At 41.1% G+C, this 21,294-nt stretch overlaps 1 protein-coding gene across 1 annotated transcript; it reads left to right on the top strand.

The window, feature by feature from the left end:
- Positions 1-19,083: 19,083 nt before the first annotated feature.
- Positions 19,084-20,446, top strand: LOC112588948 (uncharacterized). Its single transcript, XM_025300327.1, has 3 exons — positions 19,084-19,360; positions 19,699-19,930; positions 20,016-20,446. Exons 1-3 carry the CDS (start codon positions 19,320-19,322, stop codon positions 20,196-20,198), a joined length of 456 nt encoding a protein of 151 aa, XP_025156112.1. The 5' UTR covers positions 19,084-19,319; the 3' UTR covers positions 20,199-20,446.
- Positions 20,447-21,294: the final 848 nt, after the last annotated feature.

The following is a 21,294-nucleotide window of genomic DNA, read 5'->3' as shown; positions in this document are numbered from 1 at the left end:
TTCACTCGCTATTTATTTATTTATTAACGACAGACACCCTTTCAATTATGCTTCTCCCGCAATTTGAAATTCCGCGCGTAAACGTCAGTTCTCTATATATAATAAATACGTCAAACGCGTGAAACATGTGTATCGAAGAGCCACCGTGCGACAATAATTTGATCGCCGTAGAAATTCGGTTCTACGTTCCAGCAAACAGATGATAATTAATTCCTAGTTTAAAAACAGTCACTCTGCAACCGTAAGAACCGGATGATCAAAATTTCTGCGTCGAACGCGAGATCGTCCGACGATCTCTCCAAAGCGGACAAAGCAATTGTCGCTGATTACGCGCTGAGGAAACGCGTCGCTCCCTCACTTACGTCGCGAGTATTAAAAGTGGACTCGCACACACACATACCTTCTGTACACGGGACACTTGCGCATCTTTCCGTGTCCGTGTCTGATAGTTCAATCTTTTCCCCCCGCTGAAATGAAATTCCATTATATAGAAACCGTGAACCTTCTTTTCAGACGTTGACGTATCACATCGTGGCGGGAAGACTAATCGCGGACTTTTGTTCTCGCTCCATTAAGAAAACGCTACTCTGACGTCTCACGTTCTGCCGTTGCATCTGCGGAAACGCGCGTTTCCACCGACGCGGCCATGCCGAATGACCGAACAGCAACGTCTACATTGGAGAAATGGAACTTACTACTGTGATCAAAAAGTATCCAAACTTTATTTTTAAAAATCAAAATTACAATTCAATCATCAAAATTCTTATAGTCTCCTTCAAAGTAAATCCCATTGCTTGCAACGTACATATGTCAGCGTTTGATCCAGTCCTGGAAACATCGCTCATACGCGGCAGACGGTATGGCCTTCAATTCATGCAACGATTTTTCTTTGATGTCCTCAATCGATTCGAAACGCTGTCCGTGAAGTGGTTTTCTCAATAGGGGGCACAGGAAAAAGTCGCAGGGGGCCATGTCTGGTGAATACGGTGCTTGCAAAGCGACATTCGTTGAGTCTTTTGTCAGAAATTCACGCACAAGTGTCGAGGTATGCAATGGTGCGTTGTCGTGATGCAAAATCCACGAGTTGTTTTCCCACAATTCCGGTCGTTTCTTACGGATTGTGTGCTGGCACGATCCAAATGATATTCCAACTTCATCTACTATCTCTCGCACAGTCAATCGACGATTTTGGAGCACCAATTCTTTCGTTTTCTCAATGTGAGCGTCATCCGTTGACGTTGATGGTCTTCCAGAGCGTGGGTCGTCTTCAACGGATTCTCGTCCTTCTTGAAACTTCTTGAACCACTCAAACGTACTTGTTTTCGATAAACAATCATCGCCATAAGTTTTTTGCAACGTTTTGAATGCATTTGTGAACGAAATTTCGTTCACAACACAAAATTTCAAACAAATTCTTTGCTCCATATTTTTCAACATCGTAAAAATCGCCGTGCACAACGATCTTCGCTGACATAAACAACTGCCACTTTCAAACGGTTTGAAGGAACGCCATGATTTTTTCACCAAATATGAAGGACATGTGTGACAATTTAAGAAAGCAAACGGATTTGATTTACAGTGTACCCACGATTTTTAAAAAATAAAATTCGGATATTTTTCGATAACAGTAGTACTTTTCCGCACCAACCACACGCGGCAGCCTGACTCGTCTCTCGTAGAGGAATTCAACGCTGCGACATTGAATTGAATACCGCGATCAACGTGAGAGCCGCTTTGTCACGATAGCCATTTGTTCTCACTCGCGTAAGAAACAAGAGGGAGAGAAATGAGACTCTCTCCGTCTGAGCGCATGCCGAAGAGGATGCGTCAACGCATGCACGCCCATGTCCTCCGCGAATTCACGAGCCGGTCGTGGGTCACGGGTGAAAATCGCGGAAGCGACGGAGTCGAAATTGGCAAAGGGAAGCGACACGTAGAACGGCTAATGGCCGGCCGATGAGAGAGGAAGGAAGTTGCTCTTGCTCACACACAGGCTAACTCGTAGACGGATGACTGAGAGCCGTCGACGTAACGTCGGGGAGACATACTAACAACGTCGTATTGTACATTTTTTCGGCCATCGGCACTGGATAATCGCGACAACCAATCACGTTATCTTTTAATAATTACTAAAGGTTATTGAAGTAACCTGAGAACCGTTGTTGAAGTTGTTGCCAAGATAGGGGTTAGGGGAAGCGGAAGAAGGGAACGGGATTACGCGCAGAGGCAGGGTAAAGCTTGAAGACGGTGTTTTGAACTCTATATAGCACGCAAAAGAAATGTTTAAAAAAGAAAAAATAAAAAAAGAGAGAAGATTTTAAACAAAAGTAATAATGTCGAGTTGCATCCAAGTCGTAAGGCAGGTAGAACATGAGTTACGTAGGAAGAGAAAAAAACTGCGGTTAATTGCTGTAAGAGTCGCAGTAGTTGGCGAGAGGATAATGCATTAAAAGAAGAAAAAAATAAATAAACAGATAAAGAGTAAGACGCGTAGTTCGAGACATCGACGCTTTAACGCCGGCGCACACTCGGCGTTCGTTGCGACAAAAATTAGCGTGCTCGCTAATTCAGCCTTCAACCGGCTCGGCAAACGTGAATACGACGTGCGTCTGGTCTCGCGAACTAGACAGACGCACGCGGAATTCAAGTCTCCGTGCATTTCGAAAATGGAGCAACCAACGTTACACCGTGCGACGCATCTGGAAGCGGAAAGAGGGAAACGAGGAGGTTTACTCAGCCCTGAAAGAAAAAGAGAGAGATAGAGAGAGGGAGACGAAAATTTGAAACGTTTTCACTTTCTACCCTTCGATTTCGTCTCCAGGCTTCGCTCGAGCCGTCTCTCCTGATCGGATTGTATTACTCAGAAAAGTTTTTGCCACTTTTTACGTGAAGAATTAGACACCTAATATTAACTCTTTCTGTGCCGAGCAACGATATATCGTTGTTAGCAACACTTGCGAAAAGTCCCAACGACGATATATCGTTGCGTATGCGATGGTGCCTTACTATTCGCATCGCGAGAGAACTCTGTCTCAAAATAAATTTATAAAACATTATAAATGGTTGAATTCCTCTTCAGAAGTCCTATATGAGATGTTCCACGAATTGAAAAAATTGTTTATGGGTTTAATTTTCTGTTATACTCCGCGATGCTTCTCATGCTTGTCGCGCATGGGATTATCATTTAGTTTTGTGTTTTGATATTAGTAATTTTGTTACAAATAATTGAAACTGCAATATTTATGCTTTATACTACATGTTCTACATCAAACTATGACCAAACGACGATTTTTCTTATTTGCAAATACTGTTTATAAAAAATAACTGATTTTTCCATTTTCCCTAATAATTTTGCATAAACATTATTAGTACGATTTTCAACAAATATCGAAATACATTTGGCATTAATTTATTCTCTCTTTATGTCGCAATATGTTCCTTTTGAATTTGATAAATATCATTCTTTTATGTTTATATATTTTTTTCAAACCTTACTAAATGACATCAACTTGGTTCGGTATTCTTCGCTTAGGTACAATTCTTTCGATCGGCACTAAAAGGGTTAAATATAGTTGCAAGTTCTTCGTAAGTCAATTTCCAACTCGTTTTATTACTCGTCATTACCTGAAGCAAATCCTTGAAACCAGTAACGAGCGGTTCATTCCTTTACTGCGTCTTCTCCGAAGGCCATACAAATATTTTGGCAAACATCTGATACGTTCGAATTCATAATAGACACGCAGGAATAATTTGTTTTTTTGGCCATATTAAATGGGTAAAAATACACACAGATTGTTATTTACTGCTCTAAAAGTGACAATTGAATGACTCAAGGGATATATTTTATAGTTTGAATTATACACATATTACACACATATTAGTGGTCGAACATAAAAATTCCTAAAATTGTGGCCAACGAAAATCAGCAAGAACTTTTCTGGGCACCTGAAAAGGTTTTTACACGCGAGTGTTCCTTCCCCCTGAACGCGCCTTTGAGAAGCAGCAGCGTAAACTTCTGAGCCTCTTTCTGCTGTGCTCACTTTTGCGCAAAAATCGAAGGGGCGAACTCCTCGAATATTCTAGCTCGAACATAAAACTACGTGATTGTCTTTCCACTTCCAGAGAAAGAGAGAAGGCGCTTGCACAAGGTGGCGCTGCTTGCGCCGTTTCTAAGGTTAAGCGCGCAAAGCGGAAGATTCTCGACGCCCTGATCGTTTTTGTTGCCACACGAGGACGTCCGGCTCCATCGTTCCTTTTTACGTGCGTTTGCTGTAGTTCAAGTTGGTGGAAAGGCGACTCATCGCCACGCCGATTCATCGCGACTATAATCACGGCACGTAGGGATGCACCATCCGTTTTTCGCATAACGCACAGGTCGATGGTAGGAGAATGCGGCCGAACAACTCCGTGTCCCGTTTCGTCTAGCTTGCCGCAGAATCCCTTTCCGTCACAGGATCACAGAGTCGCGGCTGATATCGCCCGAATACATGTCCGAGAACACGCGACCGGTCCGAAGCGTAAATGGAATATCGTAGAAACAGTCAAAGAGCCCGGCGAGCCGCGACTTGCGCACACGCACGTTACCTTTTCGTACTCATCGTCTCATCGTCGGTACGTAAAATACGTTCCCCCGAGAAGCGCGACAGCGTTACTTTGCGTCACTCGGTGCGCACCGGAGGAGAATGATTTCGTCGCGTATCGTCGGCGGAAAGTAGCGCGGCACTTCTTCTTTGATACGAAGCCTTTGCTTATTCGCTCGGCAACCCGACATTCACCGGCAACCGCATTCGTTGTAGCCGCGCGGGAGATGAACACGCGCGCGTATCGGAGCGTACATCGCGACTTAATTAATTAATTAACTTAACATCGCAGGTGTAAAATTACTCTAGAGGCAGCGACGTACATGGATTACGAGTCCTAGAACATTACGGGTATCAAACAAAAAAAAGTCGTGTTAGCGAAATCGAACGCGTGATCTTAATAATGTAATCGAGATTTAACGATTAGATAGTAAAGAAAGATTAAAAAAGAAGAAGAACAAGAAGAGGAGGAGAAACAGAAGAAGAAGAGGAGGAGGAGGAGGAGGAGGAGGAGGAGGAGGAGGAGGAGGAGGAGGAGGAGGAGGAGGGCGAGGAAGAGGCGATGAAAAAGAAAAGAGAGAAAACACGCACGCGTACGTACGGTGTTTGTACGGCGCGCGCGCCGTACGACTATACTTGTTCTACTAACTATATACTTGTAAATGTGTATTATCACATATCGTAATGAAATTCCACGTCGAAGACAGAAAAGAAATTGCTCACTGTAATTCGTCGCTAACGACTGCTGGTTTATTTTCCTAATAAATTAACAAGGCGCACCGCGAGCGACGGCGAAGACGACTGTTCTCTCCGCGCCGCGCGCACGCGCGCACGCGCGCGGAAGTAGCTAGAATTTACTCTTCACGACGAGAGTTCGTAAGAACGACGCGCGAAGCTTTCGGCAGTCGTGCGGAACGTCGGCAGTTTCGAGAGGCGGAGGAGAGGAGAGCTTTCGAGAGCAGGAACCGCATCCGACATGTGAGGAAGAGAAGATATCGCGATGTGAACATCGACGAGCACAGCAAGAGTGTACTGTCGTCTGTCGCGTCAAAATGAACTTCTGCGGCCGAATCCGACACGACGCGCTGCAATGGCGGACCTGAGACGCGCTCCACGAAAGCCTCGCTGCGTTTCGCGACCCGCCTCGGAAGCCGAACTCGTACGATTGCGCGAATGTTGTTGTAGAGTTTGATAGACTTGTTTCCGCGGTTTCCGTAACGAGGAAACGAAAGGGGAAAATATTGCCATCGGGAACACTCTCTCTCTCTCTCTCCCTCTCCCTCTCTCTCTCTCTCTCTCTCTCTCTCTCTCTCTCTCTCTCTTTTGCCGGAAATCGCTCGAGGTATTATTCGCGCTCGAGGATTGGGTCGCAAGAGAGAAGACAAAAGGGGAAAACGAGAGACAGAGAGAGAGAGAGAGAGAGAGAGAGAGAGAGAGAGAGAAAAACGAAAAAGTTCATTCCTCCGAACGTCCGAATTTGCGTAAAGAGAATAAAAAGAAAAAGCGAATTTTAAATTCAGGCGGAACGTGACATTACCTCGCGCGAGATGTTTCCACCTCCTTGAACTCGACACGGATAGTTCTCTACGAAGATGTAACGCAGCAAACGTACTCTCGGGCATGATATAATCCGCCGCTTTCGTATTCCAGGTTAATGAATAGCAGTAAGTTCGAGTCGTCGCGGAAGCGCGATGCATCGAGTTAAAAGAGTGTTAGCCCCGTTCAGCCGGCGGAGAGCTCAAAGTTCTCGCGATTGGTATCTCGGCGGAGGATTCTCTGCCAGCCAATTTCTAATCATCATCCTCGGTATTTTCGCTATCGTCTACACGCGCACTTGAGAATCGCGTCAGTCGATTAATCACGGCGTGTCGTTGTTCCATCTATGATGTTCTTTTAATTCGATACATCGCAACCTCTCGATTTTCTCCTCGATCCATTGTGATCCTTTACTCGGCAGAATAAAGCCAGAAGAAGCTTTTGTTTCCGACTGTGTTTCTTTGTTGAAGAAGGAGAAAATTTGTCGGATGTTTCGTAAGGTTCAAACCTGCGTCGTACGCGACATCGATCGCGAAAAGATTCACGAATTCTCCCTCGCTCACGATTGTTTCCGACGTATTTTGTTTGCAGCCAATACGGCGTATTCGCGAAACTCAGACGAGAGCGGCGGTGGACAATGAAATTTTTGTACAAACTGAACACTTTAGAGCAAACGACTGAGATAAAAAGCGAAGGAAGACGAAAGTAAGAGGGAGGAACCGAGACAAGCGACATATTAACGTGACTTGCGCCTTTAAAGCCGACGACTCAGTTTAATACGCGCGCGGGGCTGTTATATATAAACTGTAATCTTGTAATAAATGAAAAATAATAATAATAATAATAATAATAATAATAATAATAATAACGATAATACGTTAGCGCTAACGATTACCGGATAACGGTAAATGACATAATATTACTATTACTCTATTAACGATAACAATAATAATATTAAAACGTATGTTAGCGGCTATGAAATTTTTTGCCTGTACGAAAATGTTGAAATCTCCTTTCTACAACGTTAATGTACGATTAAGCGACGACTTCCGCGGGTCGAATCGTTCCCGATTAACGAGTAGCTGCGCGGCGAGCAGAGAGTAAGAGAGAGAGAGAGAGAGAGAGAGAGAGAGAGAGAGAGAGAGAGAGAGAAGGAGAAAGAGATAAAGAGTGAGAAAGACAGAGAAAAATTAAATAAATATATGATTTAACAAACGAAGGTTGATAGAGAGACTTATAGAATACCGTAGTAACGCAGACGTACAGGGTGACGCGACAAAAGGGAAACTCGGCAATGCGACGAGCGATTTTTCGAACGTCTCGCTAATCGATCGTGTGAAGATAGTGTGATGAGATGAGATCGGTGACAGAGCAAGTCGAGCAGAAAATTGATCGCGAGGACACTCTATTCGGGAAGTTAGAATCAGTTCGTTGATTGAAAGCGATAATGTGAGCCAACACGCAACCGAAATTTCGACACAACGAGCTTCGTCTCTCGGTCGAGCCGTCGCAACGCTTTCGTCGTGACATTGAAATTAACCCGTTATACACCCGAGAAGGAAGGAGAAGAGTGGACAAAGAAGAAAGGCGATTGTTTCCGTTGAATGCATATATATTATATAAAGAGGGAGCGGAATGCGGGGAAAGCACCGTCGTGTTAAATGTCGTGTAAAACGGACACCACGCGGGCTATAACGAGTTAAGTTGAATGCGAGTTTCGTAGCACTTGTAGCCTTTCACTCGATTCTTCATTGATTACCCGAGCGTTTTAAAGACTTTATCTAAGGTTATATACCGATAGAGGTAACTAAGATTGCTCATCAATTATGCCTGTCGTTTAAGTGTCAAGACAATCCCCCGATGACTCCAAGCGGCTCTGACGACGAAAACTACTTCTCGATATATATATATATATATATATATACATACATATATATATAATACTACCTCTAATTAACGCGAGAGAGAGAGAGAGAGAGAGAGAGAGAGAGAGAGAGAGAGAGAGAGAATGAAAGAGTATATCGACGGCGACGGCGCGTCCGTCGGTTGTAATTTATCGTAAGGTCTACTGTACTATAGCATGCCGAAGTCTTCCGCTATTAGTCGCTTAGCGCGGCCGACGAGTTTTTCCCGGTTACGGAGCTTTCGCGAGATCGCCGTCGTAAATCGCAGCGCCGGGTACTCGAGCGCGAAGCCCCGTCTCGTACTGATATCGCCCGAGGGGATGCAATTAAGCGTGCGACGGACCGAAATGTGCTCGGCGAAAGGCGAACACACTCTCGCGAAAGTCGTTCCAACTGCTCGCGGCTGTTCAGCGTTAGTAGCTCGCTGTGATGTAAGTAGTCGAAAAAAGAATTCTACGCTCGTAGGTCTAGCACTGAAACTAGCCGCACGACGGACAGCGAGAGGCGACCAACTGAGACGAACGAGTCGTGATTTGCCGCTCCTGGAAAGAGAACACCCCGTTTCTCGTTCGTGCAAAAGTTACGCATAATTCTTAGTCCCCCGAAAAGACGGAATAATGATCGCGCGAGCGAACCGGTATCACGATCGAGCAATTCGCGACGATCCAAATACGAGCGAAACGTGGAAGAGAAGCGAGAAAACAGAACAATAATCGGTGGAAAATCCGAATCGAAAGGCCCAATTGACAGTTACACGCGGCCGACCTTCCTACGCTTGCGCCCCGACGTAATTTAGCGGATGCACACCGCGGTGTCGATCGGATCGAGAATCGCTGCGCATACCCGGACCGCGCTAGCCGGCTTCGATCTGCGCTAACTTTGAAGACGAGACAGTGTGAATTTTTCATAATAAATTATTCACACGCGCTTTTTTTCGGATGGGGGAGCGACTTGGAGATGTCACGCAGAATGAATGTCACAAGTGTTTACTCGTTATAGTTGTAGACTACGTAATGGTCGACAGTGTGTCCAAGAGATGTTCGGGAAAACAGGAATGTGATTACGCTTCTTCAACTTTTTAAATAGTATATACCTGATCTCTCGAAGAGAGACACACATCGAGATCGACAGAGACGTTCGGAAGATCGACGATCCCTTGCCCGTTCTTACTAGACCGCTCTTTATATACACAATATATATGTATTATATATATGATATATAAGTATAAATATATACGCGACAGAAAGAGAGAGAGAGAGAGAGAGAGAGAGAGAGGGAGAGAGTGAGAGAGAAAGATTTAATTATATTTGATGACGACCGTAGCGTGTAAAAAATGTTGCTCGCGCTCAGCTCCGTTGTTAAATTAAGCGAAACGAGATATCGTCCACGTCGGATTTTGTTGCCTGTTACGCGAATCGCGTCGTTCCGCCGGTCGATCACCCGCATTAGATTCTTATCGTAAATTTTTATGCCCATCGAAAAGGAGAAGGAGAGAGAAGGCTCTCCTTCCTCGATGATCGGAAAAAAGACGACGACAGTGTCACGATTGTGTCGTGAAGATAACCGCGTTATCACGAAAATCAGTAACGCCGCGAGAAATGTGTGCAACTGCGTGACGTGTATTTTCGCAAAAGTAATTCGGGTATGCAAAGTCGACATTGCGGGCGGATTTTTCGGACGGGATAATCGACCGAAAGGCGATTTCTCCAGTTTCATTGTCTCGATTAGAAAAAAAACGAGAAAGCATGTCCACGCGTTCAATCTCTGGGGTTAAATTGCACCCGACGAAACAATCGTATAGAGGGAAAGAGAGAGGGGGAGAGAGAGAGAGAGAAAGAGGTACGGGATATCGATATGAAACTACGTTGCGTCGTATTTGCGTTTGATGGCTCGTGAAGCCATCGCGACAAAATGGAAACGGTGGAACGACGCTTCTCGCGCAACCGCAATGTAGATGTTGAGCGGATTTTCGATTGTGTCGTGTTATCATCGTCGAATCGTTTTACCGGCGCGGCTCAGGGCAAGGTTCGCGCGTTGTAAATTCCACTGTGCCACTGTTTGTAAAACGTAAAAAAGAAAAAAAAACACAACGATCCTCCGCCAGATCGATCGGTCGATTTACGCCGAAAATAAACGGGCGAAAGCGGAAGATAAGGAGAAAAAAGAAGTATAATAAAAGAAATAACCAATACACACACAAAGAGATTTAAGGTAGACACGCGTGCGTGCGCGTGTACGCACGTACGCGCGCGCGCGCGCGTATCTTTTTCCACGAAAAAAAAAATAAATAAATAACGACGGCGAATTAATTAATTAGACTTAACCGATTAGGTGAGGCGTAAGTTCAAGTGCCAAATTTTTAGCTAATCAATCCTTAAAGCGTAAACGAGCGCGCTGCGGAGCGAGCGTGTACGCGATAGGACCGTTGTAGGGATGTAATCAACGCGATGGGTGATCGAAGGCGGCGCGGAAATCGCGCGTTATTAGGGCTGATTACGAATTAAGCCGAGATCCGAGGCGCTCGAGGAGCACCCGCGAAATTACTCCGCAATTTGTTACAGACTTTACGAGCGGCAGGACCCCCGCCGATTCGTTCCGCTATTGCGTCAACCTCGGCAAACGCGGTGCCGCACGAGGACAAAATTGAGCAAACTGAAGCAACACGCGCGCACAATTGACGGACATTTTCACGCCTATAGGCTTTCAGTTTGCGCTTCGGTCCAATAAGCTAGAAAACTCAACTGTCACGAGTAACTCGCACATTCGTTGCGCGAGATAGCGGAAGACGAGAAGGAACGAGCGGTGTAGGACAGGTGTAGGGGAGGGGGAGAAGGATTCCGAGAGTTCGATTCGAGCGAGTACACTTCGCGACGAACACATCTTAAATTCCGCGGCGAAAGCGAGGAGAGCGGGAGAAATATAATATATATATACACATATAAACAAACGAACACACGGATAAGAAAAACGCGTCACAGCCAACTGAATTTAAAAAAAAAGTGAATTTTTATGAGAACGAAACTCAGTTATATATTTCCGGCAGGCAATACTCGTTCCCTTCCGTTTGGAATCCTCGTTCAGCTAGCTCACCACGCGCGATTCCGTAGCAAAAAAAAAACAAAAGAAAAAAAGAAACAAGTAAAGAAGAAAATGTTGAGTTGTCCTATCGTAATGAAACGATTCAAGTGACGATGGAGAAAACGAGACATCGCGCTGGGTGATTAGCAAAGTGGCGAGGAGGAGAGAAATAATGTTTAAATTACCGCGAGGTGAAAAAAAGCGGATGAATAATAATAATGAACAAATGAAATAAATAAATGCGAAATTATTAAACACACATGTACCACTAAACATAAACTATACATATTTAAACTATTCGTAATAATGACAAAAAAAAAGATTAATAATCGATTAAACACTGAATAATAAAGCTAGCCTGTAATCGATAGCGACGTAGTTATACTCTGACAGTAATTATAGGGATGATACAAAGGTAGTTTATTAGAAGTTAGGATCGAACTTTATCGAGGTCACTTTCTCTAAACTAACGATAGAAAAAGAAGAGGAAGACGTATAGAACACGAAGAGACGAGTAGGTGGAGGAAGAGGGGGAGGAGGAGGAGGCGAAGAAGAAGGAGGAGGTGGTGGAGAACAAAGTGGTTGAGGAGGAGGATGAGGGGTGGAGGAGGAAGTTACATCTAATTATCTCTCGATGCTAACCTATTGAATTTAACGGACGTAAAAGTCGCGCTGATGAGATTTCAGGAGACCGATTACATAGAGCGCGAGATCTAACTCTCTCTTCATTACCTATCTATATCTTTATTCCCTATGTACTTTAACACAGAGAAACGGAGAAAAAAAAAGAGAAACTCTAAGAAATCGTCTTGTATATTGTCCACCGTTACACACCGATCGTCGTGATCGATGACACGCAACGACGACAATGGCGTCGTCATCGATCGCCATCGCGAATGCGAGACGAGAAAGAGAAGAGCGTGGAGATACACACGTACGAAAAAAAAAAAAAAATGAAATAACAAGAGTTACTATGTTTACCGTAGAGACTCTCCGATGGGACGATGTAATTGAACTGAACTCACCCGATCTCACTTGACTTTTAATTATGCCTCGACAACATAGCCTGGTCCGATAATAGTAAATTCGTACACACGACGGAGATATACGAAGAGAGCGTGAATAAAAATTTGTTATATTTCTACGCTGGGCTCCCTTTTTTCGAGGCAAACGTTGATCGATATGAGAATCCCTGTTAACTGGTGAGCACTGTAATCGCCGCATTGTAATATTATTAACATTATTACGTTATTATGAAATTGTTGAAATAAATGAAATGAAAATAAGCGTCTATATGCTATGACTCCCCTCCCTGTCCTTTCTTTTTGCGCTTAAGTCACCTGCGATAAATTCGTTCGTTCGAGATGAATTTTTATCGAGCGGGTGACGTTAGAGACGCCATTCGCGTTATATTAAGGATACGCAAAAGTTTCCATCGTTTTTAAAGCAGTTTTTTATTAATATTATTATAAATGACATATAGTATCTTTAATCAAAATATTACCCGACATTATCTACTACTTTTTGCCATCTTTCAGGCAAAATATGGATACCACGATAAAAGTAATTTTTGCTCTTAGAATGAATAAAGTTATCGATGAATTGTTGCACTTTCTCGACATTGCGAAATTGTGTACCACAAAGACTATGCTCCATAGAACGAAATAAGTGAAAATTCGACGGGGCAATATCTGGAGAATATGCAGAATGTGGTAGGACTTCCCATTGCAATTCCATTAAAGTTTCTCAGCTCGTCAATGCAACATGGGGCCTGGCATTGTCGTGCACAAGAATCACTTTGTTTTACTTCGTCGCAAAATATGGCCGTTTCTCGGTCAATTGCTCATTCAACTGCCTCAATTGTCGACTGTATAATTCCGCGGTGATAGTCTAATTATGAAATGGTTTTAACAGCTCATAATACAGCATTCCTCTTGCACGTCTCACTAGATACACAAGAAGACTTTATGATCATGCATATTTCGTTTTGGCTATGACGTAGAAGGTTCTCCGGGATTTATCCACGATCTTTTACGATTGGAATTGTCATAATAAATCCATTTCTCGTCTCCAGTTACAATTCGATACATAAAAGACTTGTGTTTGTGGCTATTGAGCAGCGAAAGGCAAATGGTGACACGGCTGGCAACAGCGTTCTTGAATAATTCATGAAGAGCCCATTTTTCTTCCTTCAGAATATTTCCCATCTCACGCAAACATCGAAAAAAAATTACGGTCTTTCTCTGATTAACATATAACCTCTTCACAAGTTTTACACTCGATTGAGTCGAATCTTTTGCAATAACGCTTCCACGTCATCCGAACTCATCTCTTGCCTAACACGCTCCTTGTCTTTCAAATGAAAGTTGCATCTTATCGACTTTTATGTTCATACGAATTAAAAATGTTTATGTCAATGAATATGACTTATTAGGTGAATAAGAAAGTTCCTTGTTGCAAAATTCAACCTTTATTTAATAACAAACAAAAAGATATTAATCAGCGAAATATTCTCCGTTTGCATCGATGACCGTTTGCCATTTTTCGGGCAGCTTGCGAATTCCCTGATGATAGAAGCTCACCTGTTTCGAAACGATAAAATCATCAATGCATTTTCGTATATCTTCAAGTGTCACGAAATGTACATCAGTTAAGTAATGCAGCAACGATCGGAATAAATAATGATAATGATAATCGGAAGACATCATGTCTGGATTATATGGTACACCGCATTCGGGAGAAGTTCCCAACCTTACGCTAAGATATGGTTCTGAGTCGCTTTCGCAATATATGGTCGGGCATTGTCATAAAGCAAGATCACTTTATGACATCCTTAACTAGTAAATAGCTTCTTTTTCTCCAATGCACCGCTGAAATTGGTCAATTGTTGTTGATAGCGGTCTAATGTGATTGTTTCACCCGGCTGTAACAACTCATAATACAACACACCTTTCCAATCCTAGATTCCAATCCAGACGCAGAGCAAAAGATTGACCAGGGTCAACCTATGATTTTTTGCGCTTGGGGTTATCATAAAGAATTCACTTTTCATCACCTGTAATGATTTTGTGTAGAAAATGTTTTTTCCAGAACTTTGAAAGCAAAATGACTGCGGTGTCACGCCGTCGATTTTTGTTGTCTTCGAATAGTTCATGCGGAACCCATCTATCCTTCATTCTGAATCTTTCCCATTGCATGTAAACATACGAGAATAGCTTGCCGCGTAACGCCAAACTGCTCTGCAAGCTCCTTTTCAGTTTGCGCAGTTTATATCTAGCAATATGTGGTCTTGCTAGATATAATTGCAGTTTGTCCGTTTCAATCCTTTAAGGACGTCCAGCACGTGGTTTATCTTCAAGATTGAAATCTCATTGGCGAAATTTTTGATACCTTTTACACGTAGAATGACTTACAGCGTTTTTACCATATGCAGCACAAATCATTTCAGCGGCATTTTTCTTCAGATAAAACGTAAAGTGAATGGAAAATCAAATATGCTTTTTTGTTATTGCCAAGGTCCGTAAATAGAGGAACGGAACAAAGTTAGGTCCTCTCATTCACTTCATACGGTTTGGCTCGAAAATGATGGGGACCGTGGCTCAGCTGATTAACCACATACCGTCAGGTCAAAAATTATTTTCGTTTTTTGCAATTTTTGTACTACAGTCGACATTGTAATTGTTTTTCTTCTAAAAATTCTCACTGGTATTTTAGAATGTGTTTAAACTATGTTTTGATTACTTCTGATTACATCTTAAACCATGTTTTGATTACTCTGTTCATTCACACAACTAAACCTACATAATACTACATGTACATAGTATCACGTACACCAATACAGATTCTCTGGCTCCAAAATGGCGGCCGTGAGAGGATCTAACTTTGTTCCGTTCCTCTATTTACGAACCTTGATTATCGTTATCGTGAACACTACTGATTTTTGAGGTTATGTGCATCAAACGCCAAACCGCATTTTAAGAGGCCAAAAGTCAACGCTTTAAAACCGCAAAAAGGCGGGAAAATAAGTAAAATTTAAATAGTGGTTTCGATTGTATCTACAGCCCAGAACTGTTTTGCTCACTTAATATTATGCATCAATTTCTATGCAGGTTGACCAATATTGACGTAATCTAACAAAAATGCGTCGTAACTTTCATATAAATAATTCACGATGCTGTCTATATGTGAACGATGGAAACTTTTGCATACTCCTAATAGAATACACGATCGTGATAAATGTTTCAGTTGCACACACAGTTCATGCACACACAGTAAACGATATGAAATTCGATGAACTTTATTGATTTACGATTATACAAATGATGAGGATTTATACATTGTAAAAAGGACTACTTTACTTCTCTTACATTAAACTTCTCTCTTTGTTTTTTTTTATTTCACCTACCAACAAATGCAGTAATACACGAACATAGTCGCAGTATTATTTTTTTATCATGCATAATAAAGTATAAACTTTACGGTTCAACAATATCTGTGCTCCTCTTTCGTTTCACGCGCGAAACAGAATATGATACACATATTCGCCGCACACGGCGAACGATTGTCAACTTTCCCGCGATACACATGAAGAACACACGTATACACACCGGCTAAAGCGTACTCTTCTTTTTATTATTATGTATTTATTTATTGTTGTCATTCTCACGTGAAACAGCATCAGGCCTATGTGCCAAACACGAAAAAGTAAGCAGTAAGACATAAATGCTAAGAAAATTAGCCAATCACAGTATTCATAGAACATAAAGAAAAAAATCAATTATGATTGAGCAGATCGCTCATCGCTTACGTCTTAGTGCTTACGTTGTCGTGTGCACCTCAGCGGACCTCAGCGTCTTACAATCGCGAACAAGTTGGCATTACTTCGTGAAGTTTATCGATGCGAGAGAACCGATGAAACAGAACGAAGCGTATGCAAGCGCGCACGCACGTGCACGTTGCTGGTATTTCTAACCTTCAAAATTCCCTATACTTTTCTCGAGAGGAAGACACATATTGCGCGATCGATAACTAACGCGTTAAATCGTAATACAGTGTTGTTGCGTGAACTCTACGTTTACATTTGAGTACGAGAGCCATTTCTGCCAGTTAATTTTGGAAAAGTCGACGCGTGTCAAGGCGCATGCAAATTCTGCGAAACCGATCAGCCGGAAATGAAAGTTCAAGTGAAGTCAGAGGCAGTTCGATCGGTACGCGACAGCGATGCGAGTGCGGTTTCCTTTTCTTCCACCGGAAGAAACTCGCCCTTCTCTAGCTCGCTCGACGGAGAACCGACATCCTGACTCATGCCGACCTTCCAATGTTAATCGTGATCGCGCTGATACGAGCGGGATTCGTACGCAGTGAATAGCACGCTAATTTATAACATCTCGTATGTAATTCATTCGCCGCGGGCTCCTCTCGACGGGATTATCCGGCGGACGTGTCGAGATCGTCGCGCTTCTGTCACGGCAACTAGCATCAAACGCGGTCACAATCAGACCAGCACAACGTGGGGGACACGACAATTCGCACGATTATTATCAAAATTATGTCAAATCTATGCCTAAAGCCGCAATTGTCGCAATTGGTTCCGCGTATCTACCTACCCGCGGGCGTGGACGCACGTCCAAATATGATGTACGCTTCGACCTTACCTTACGTGGGGAGATCCGATGAGACTTTGATATCGTGAATTTGATCGAGACTGATCGCATGCGGAGCCGCGATCCAGGGGCGAAACGGGCGAGCGTTTCCCCTCTTCACGTTTCGCGATGTTTCGAGCCATATCTGTGCTCGACGTGCATCAGAAACCTCCGGCAGCTCAATATCAGAGACGCGAAAGATCGCGGTCGGCGATAAACGCGCTAACAAATTGCGACGACGTTAGCGCTGCCTTAAGAAAAGTATGCGGGCTCGCGGGGCTGAGACTTTTATTTAATGTTAAACGTGAAGCGTCCTGTACGCCGGGAATCCGGGACCGACATAACGCGCTTGTCACTACGTTCTCGCCTAGCTTACCAACCTATGGGATTATTTGTATGCTGATTATAAGAAGTATCAATATGGCTGTCTACATAAATTTGTGCGTACCGCCATTGCTGCTGTATTACAATTGTCCCGTCGAAGCTCCGTTAACTTTCGCCATGTATTATTACGTACGCGCGGACTTCATCGTTTAACATTAAGCATTGTTACGTGTAGCTACGCTCACGGAAGAAATATTTTCAACGATACACTCGTGCTCGAGATCGATACATGAGGCATATTATGAAAATTTATGCTAATAGATATCCCGCAAATAAACTGATTTGCTCTTAAACGAAAACTTATCCAGTTGAACTCTATTATCGAGACTGTTTTCGATGCACTTGTTCTTCGGACAAATACCTCGAAGCTTTTCTAATCAACAGATTTTTCAACCTTCGAGTAAGATTACATTATCCGCTTCTCGCGTGGGGAAAGTTGGGAATACCATTCAAGGATGAAAAACATCCAAGGGTTGTCTCGCGGATCCTTCGTTTAACCCTTTGTATGTGGCAGTGGTAAGTATTACCACTTTTTTTTCTATTTTAAGACGTACTGTTTACAATTAAACTAAATATATAATCTCACATTTTTCTGATATATTAATACTTATTACAATATTTAGTTTCACATAGTTTTCATATCCGATTGCTCAATTTTAATTATACCAAGTATCCCAAAAATAACGGACCCTTCCCTATCTCACAAGGGAACCGCAAGAAGTGAGCCCTCACCGATTTCAATGTATTTGGGCTCTATCGATAGGTTATGTCGAGGTATGAAACTCCATAAAGGCTTTGTTTCGGAAACGTTTTGTTCAGCAGAGAGAGACAGAAAACCATTGAAGAGTAATAGGTCTAAAAACGAAATGACTATTTTTCCTCGTCCTGGCAAACGCAGGAAACATACTTTTTCTTTAAGTTTTCGACTTGCTGAACACGAAGATGCTATTAGAATTCTCCGGAAACCCCGGGAAAGTTGTATTTTTGAGATTGTGTTTATATAAGTGGGTTATTTACAATTTCCAAAAGTTGATTTGCCTACGTCAGTTAAAAACATTTGAATCAGTCTGGAAATTACTACTTAGGACTTTTCAAAGTCCCTGATTACAAATCTGCAGTCAGAATTTCTAATTCCAAAATGACGGATCCAAAATGGCGGTCGCAAACACTTACTGTCCGTTTATCAATGAAGTGTCTGAAAAATATTTAATCAGCTTAAAACTGACTACTTGGGGATTTTCGGGTTAATGATTACGTATCTGCAGTCAGAATCATAAAAAAATCAAATTAAAAAATCAAATAAAAACAAATCAAATTTAAAAAAAATAAACGGAACAAAACTAACAAAAAATTAACAAAACTCAAAAGCGACTTTAATGAGTTGTTGGTAAATGCGGGACTGCTTACTATGACATTATTTTTTACTTCGATTCTGCTACGAAGAAGTCGGCAAGGTAAATATTGGGTCTAGGAAAAGTTCGTAGCGTTTTTTTAGTAAAATTCAATTGGTTTTCTTATAGTGTGAAAATGAATTTATTTAAACCAAATATGCTCCATTATTATCAACAATGTTTCGCCATTTTTCGCAGGAAATATACTTTTTCTTTAAGTTTTTGACCTGCTGAACACGATGATGCTATTAGAATCCTCTGGAATCCCCGGAAAAGTTGTGTGTTTGAGATTTTTTTGATTGTGTTTATATTAGTGTTAGATTGTTAGTTAGTTAGATTCAGAGTTGTAAAAATATTAATTAAATTCTCCTCAATTTAATAATTGATTTAAGGAAATAATTTCTAATTTAATTAATTGACGATTAATATAAGCCCATTCAATTAAAAAGATTTTAATTGACCACTTATATCAACAAATATAATTAATAATCATTCAATTAACGATCGATTTGAAGGAATTCAATTAATAATCATTGAATCAACAATTAAAACTAGCAAAAGTAATTAAAGATTGTTCGATTAACGATTGAACATAGTCAATGTAATTAAAGGCTATTTAATTGACAATTGATATAAGTAAGTTTAATCGAGAAGCGCAGTAAGACAATTGATTAATCGATGTCAATTCAATGTTTACATTACTCATAACAACCAACCGAGCTGAATATAACGTGATACACAAGAAGTTTAGAAAACTTAGATCCTTTGTGTGTTTCGGTCAAAAAAGTGTTTTTTAAACATTATATGAAAGAAAAAATGTCGACGCAGAACTCCATTGGACAAACGTAAATATCTAATATATATATATATATACACACACTGAATCAATTCACGTGTTTCCTGTTAGATCCTTTAGCTTTGTCCGCAATATGCTTCGTTCTTTATTGATTAATTTTTCGTGCGTTTTTTCGCAAATAGCATAGTTTCGAATGTATAATAGATATATATTAAAATCAGTAATTTATGATACTTTGGTTATTGCAAATATATTCTTGTTTCGAGTCCTGCCTATCGCTTTCGCGATTTTTATGCGCTAACCGACTTATCCTTTTTCGCGTATAGTCGACACCATTATTGTCTTCTATGAAAATAAGGTGATTAACAAAGATGTTCATGTTTATAGTAATAATGAACAGATCGATTTGTTAACGGATAATCGTGCAGAGGAAACACCATTAAATTTACGGATTGCGTGTAATAAAACTCCATATTTAGACGGTACATTTTTTGACGTAGATTTCGGGAAATCGTCTCAAGATGGATCCATAGTATATGCCGCGTGTACTAATTGCATGCCTAAGCAACTTATTAAAGGGAGTTTAAAAGTATCTTCTAATTACATAACACATTTGAAGGTACATCTATCAAGACTTTTCATATATTTTTTTTAAAGGAATACATAGTGAGAGACTAGTTTAATAGTTATTCTTATTTTTACAGAGAAAACATCCTGACTTATGCTCCGAATATTTAACTTATAAAAACGATAAACGACAGTTGGCGGAAAGATCAAACGTAAATCGTAGAACAACATGCGCTTTTTCACTGAAGAACTGTTTGAAAAAAATGTCACTGCTTATCACATGCTATATTACAGAGCATGTCACCATTCAGCACTGTTGAACTTCCAGCATTTAGACAAATATTTAACAGTAAATAACAGACAAATATTTAAGAGGTTTTTTCATTATGTCATTGATGTATTTGAAGACTCTAAAATAATATTCTAAAATAATGCATTCATCTTACAGGTTTCAAAATAAAAAATGGTGAAGGAACTTTAAAACATCTTACTCGATACACTTTAACTAAAAGAATTGACGCTCTTTATAACGAGCATATAGAAGTCATAAAAAACCACTTAAAAAATACCAAACACGTTTGTACTACAGCAGATGTGTGGACTGCGCCTGATCGTAGAGTTCTCGGCGTTACGGCTCACTGGGTAAATGTTTCTAGACTTTTAACAAAATCGAAAATTTATTCCTACTTTATCTAATACGATTATCTTTTATAGCTCTGTGACAAAACTTTTGAAAGAAAATCTGCTGCTATAGCATGCAAAACATTAAAAGGTACTCACTCAGCTGAAGCTATTGCTGCCGAACTAGCCAGAATACATGCATTTTTTGGATTGTTTGAAGAAAAAATAGTAGCTACAGTTACTGACAATGGGTCTAATTTTATAAAAGCATTCCGAATGTTTGGCTTAAGCAGTAATGCCATTTCGAGAAATGAAAGCCCAAGTACAAATTATCTTGACACAGAAATGGAAATAAACGACTTATCTGAAATGAATGACAGAAACATTATTGAAACAAACGAAAATAATGATGATGAAGATGATGATGATGACAACAATAATTACGATCATGTTCATAACGAATATGTGGTTAGTGAGGAAATTAATGACGAAATTAAAATTATCTTACCTCGACATCTAAGATGTATGAGTCACACACTAAATCTAATCGCATCTAGTGACGCAATAAAAATAATAAAAGAAGATTATAAATTAAAACGCTTGCACGAAGAAGCAATCGGAGAATGCGAAAAACTATGGAGAAAATTAAGATCACCGAAAAATCGCGAGGCCTTGAAAAAATATCTAAATTGCACTTTAAAACGTCCTGTTGTTACAAGATGGAATTCTTTATATAATTGTCTTAAATAAATAATCTCATTGCAAGATAAACTCACCAATATTAATATACAACAT

The sequence above is a fragment of the Harpegnathos saltator genome, unplaced genomic scaffold, assembly GCF_003227715.2.
Source record: "Harpegnathos saltator strain DR-91 unplaced genomic scaffold, Hsal_v8.6 scaffold354, whole genome shotgun sequence".
NCBI classification, from domain to species: domain Eukaryota; kingdom Metazoa; phylum Arthropoda; class Insecta; order Hymenoptera; family Formicidae; genus Harpegnathos; species Harpegnathos saltator.
The sequence above is the reverse complement of the archived record's forward strand: the minus strand, read 5'-3'. Positions and strand labels throughout refer to the sequence as shown.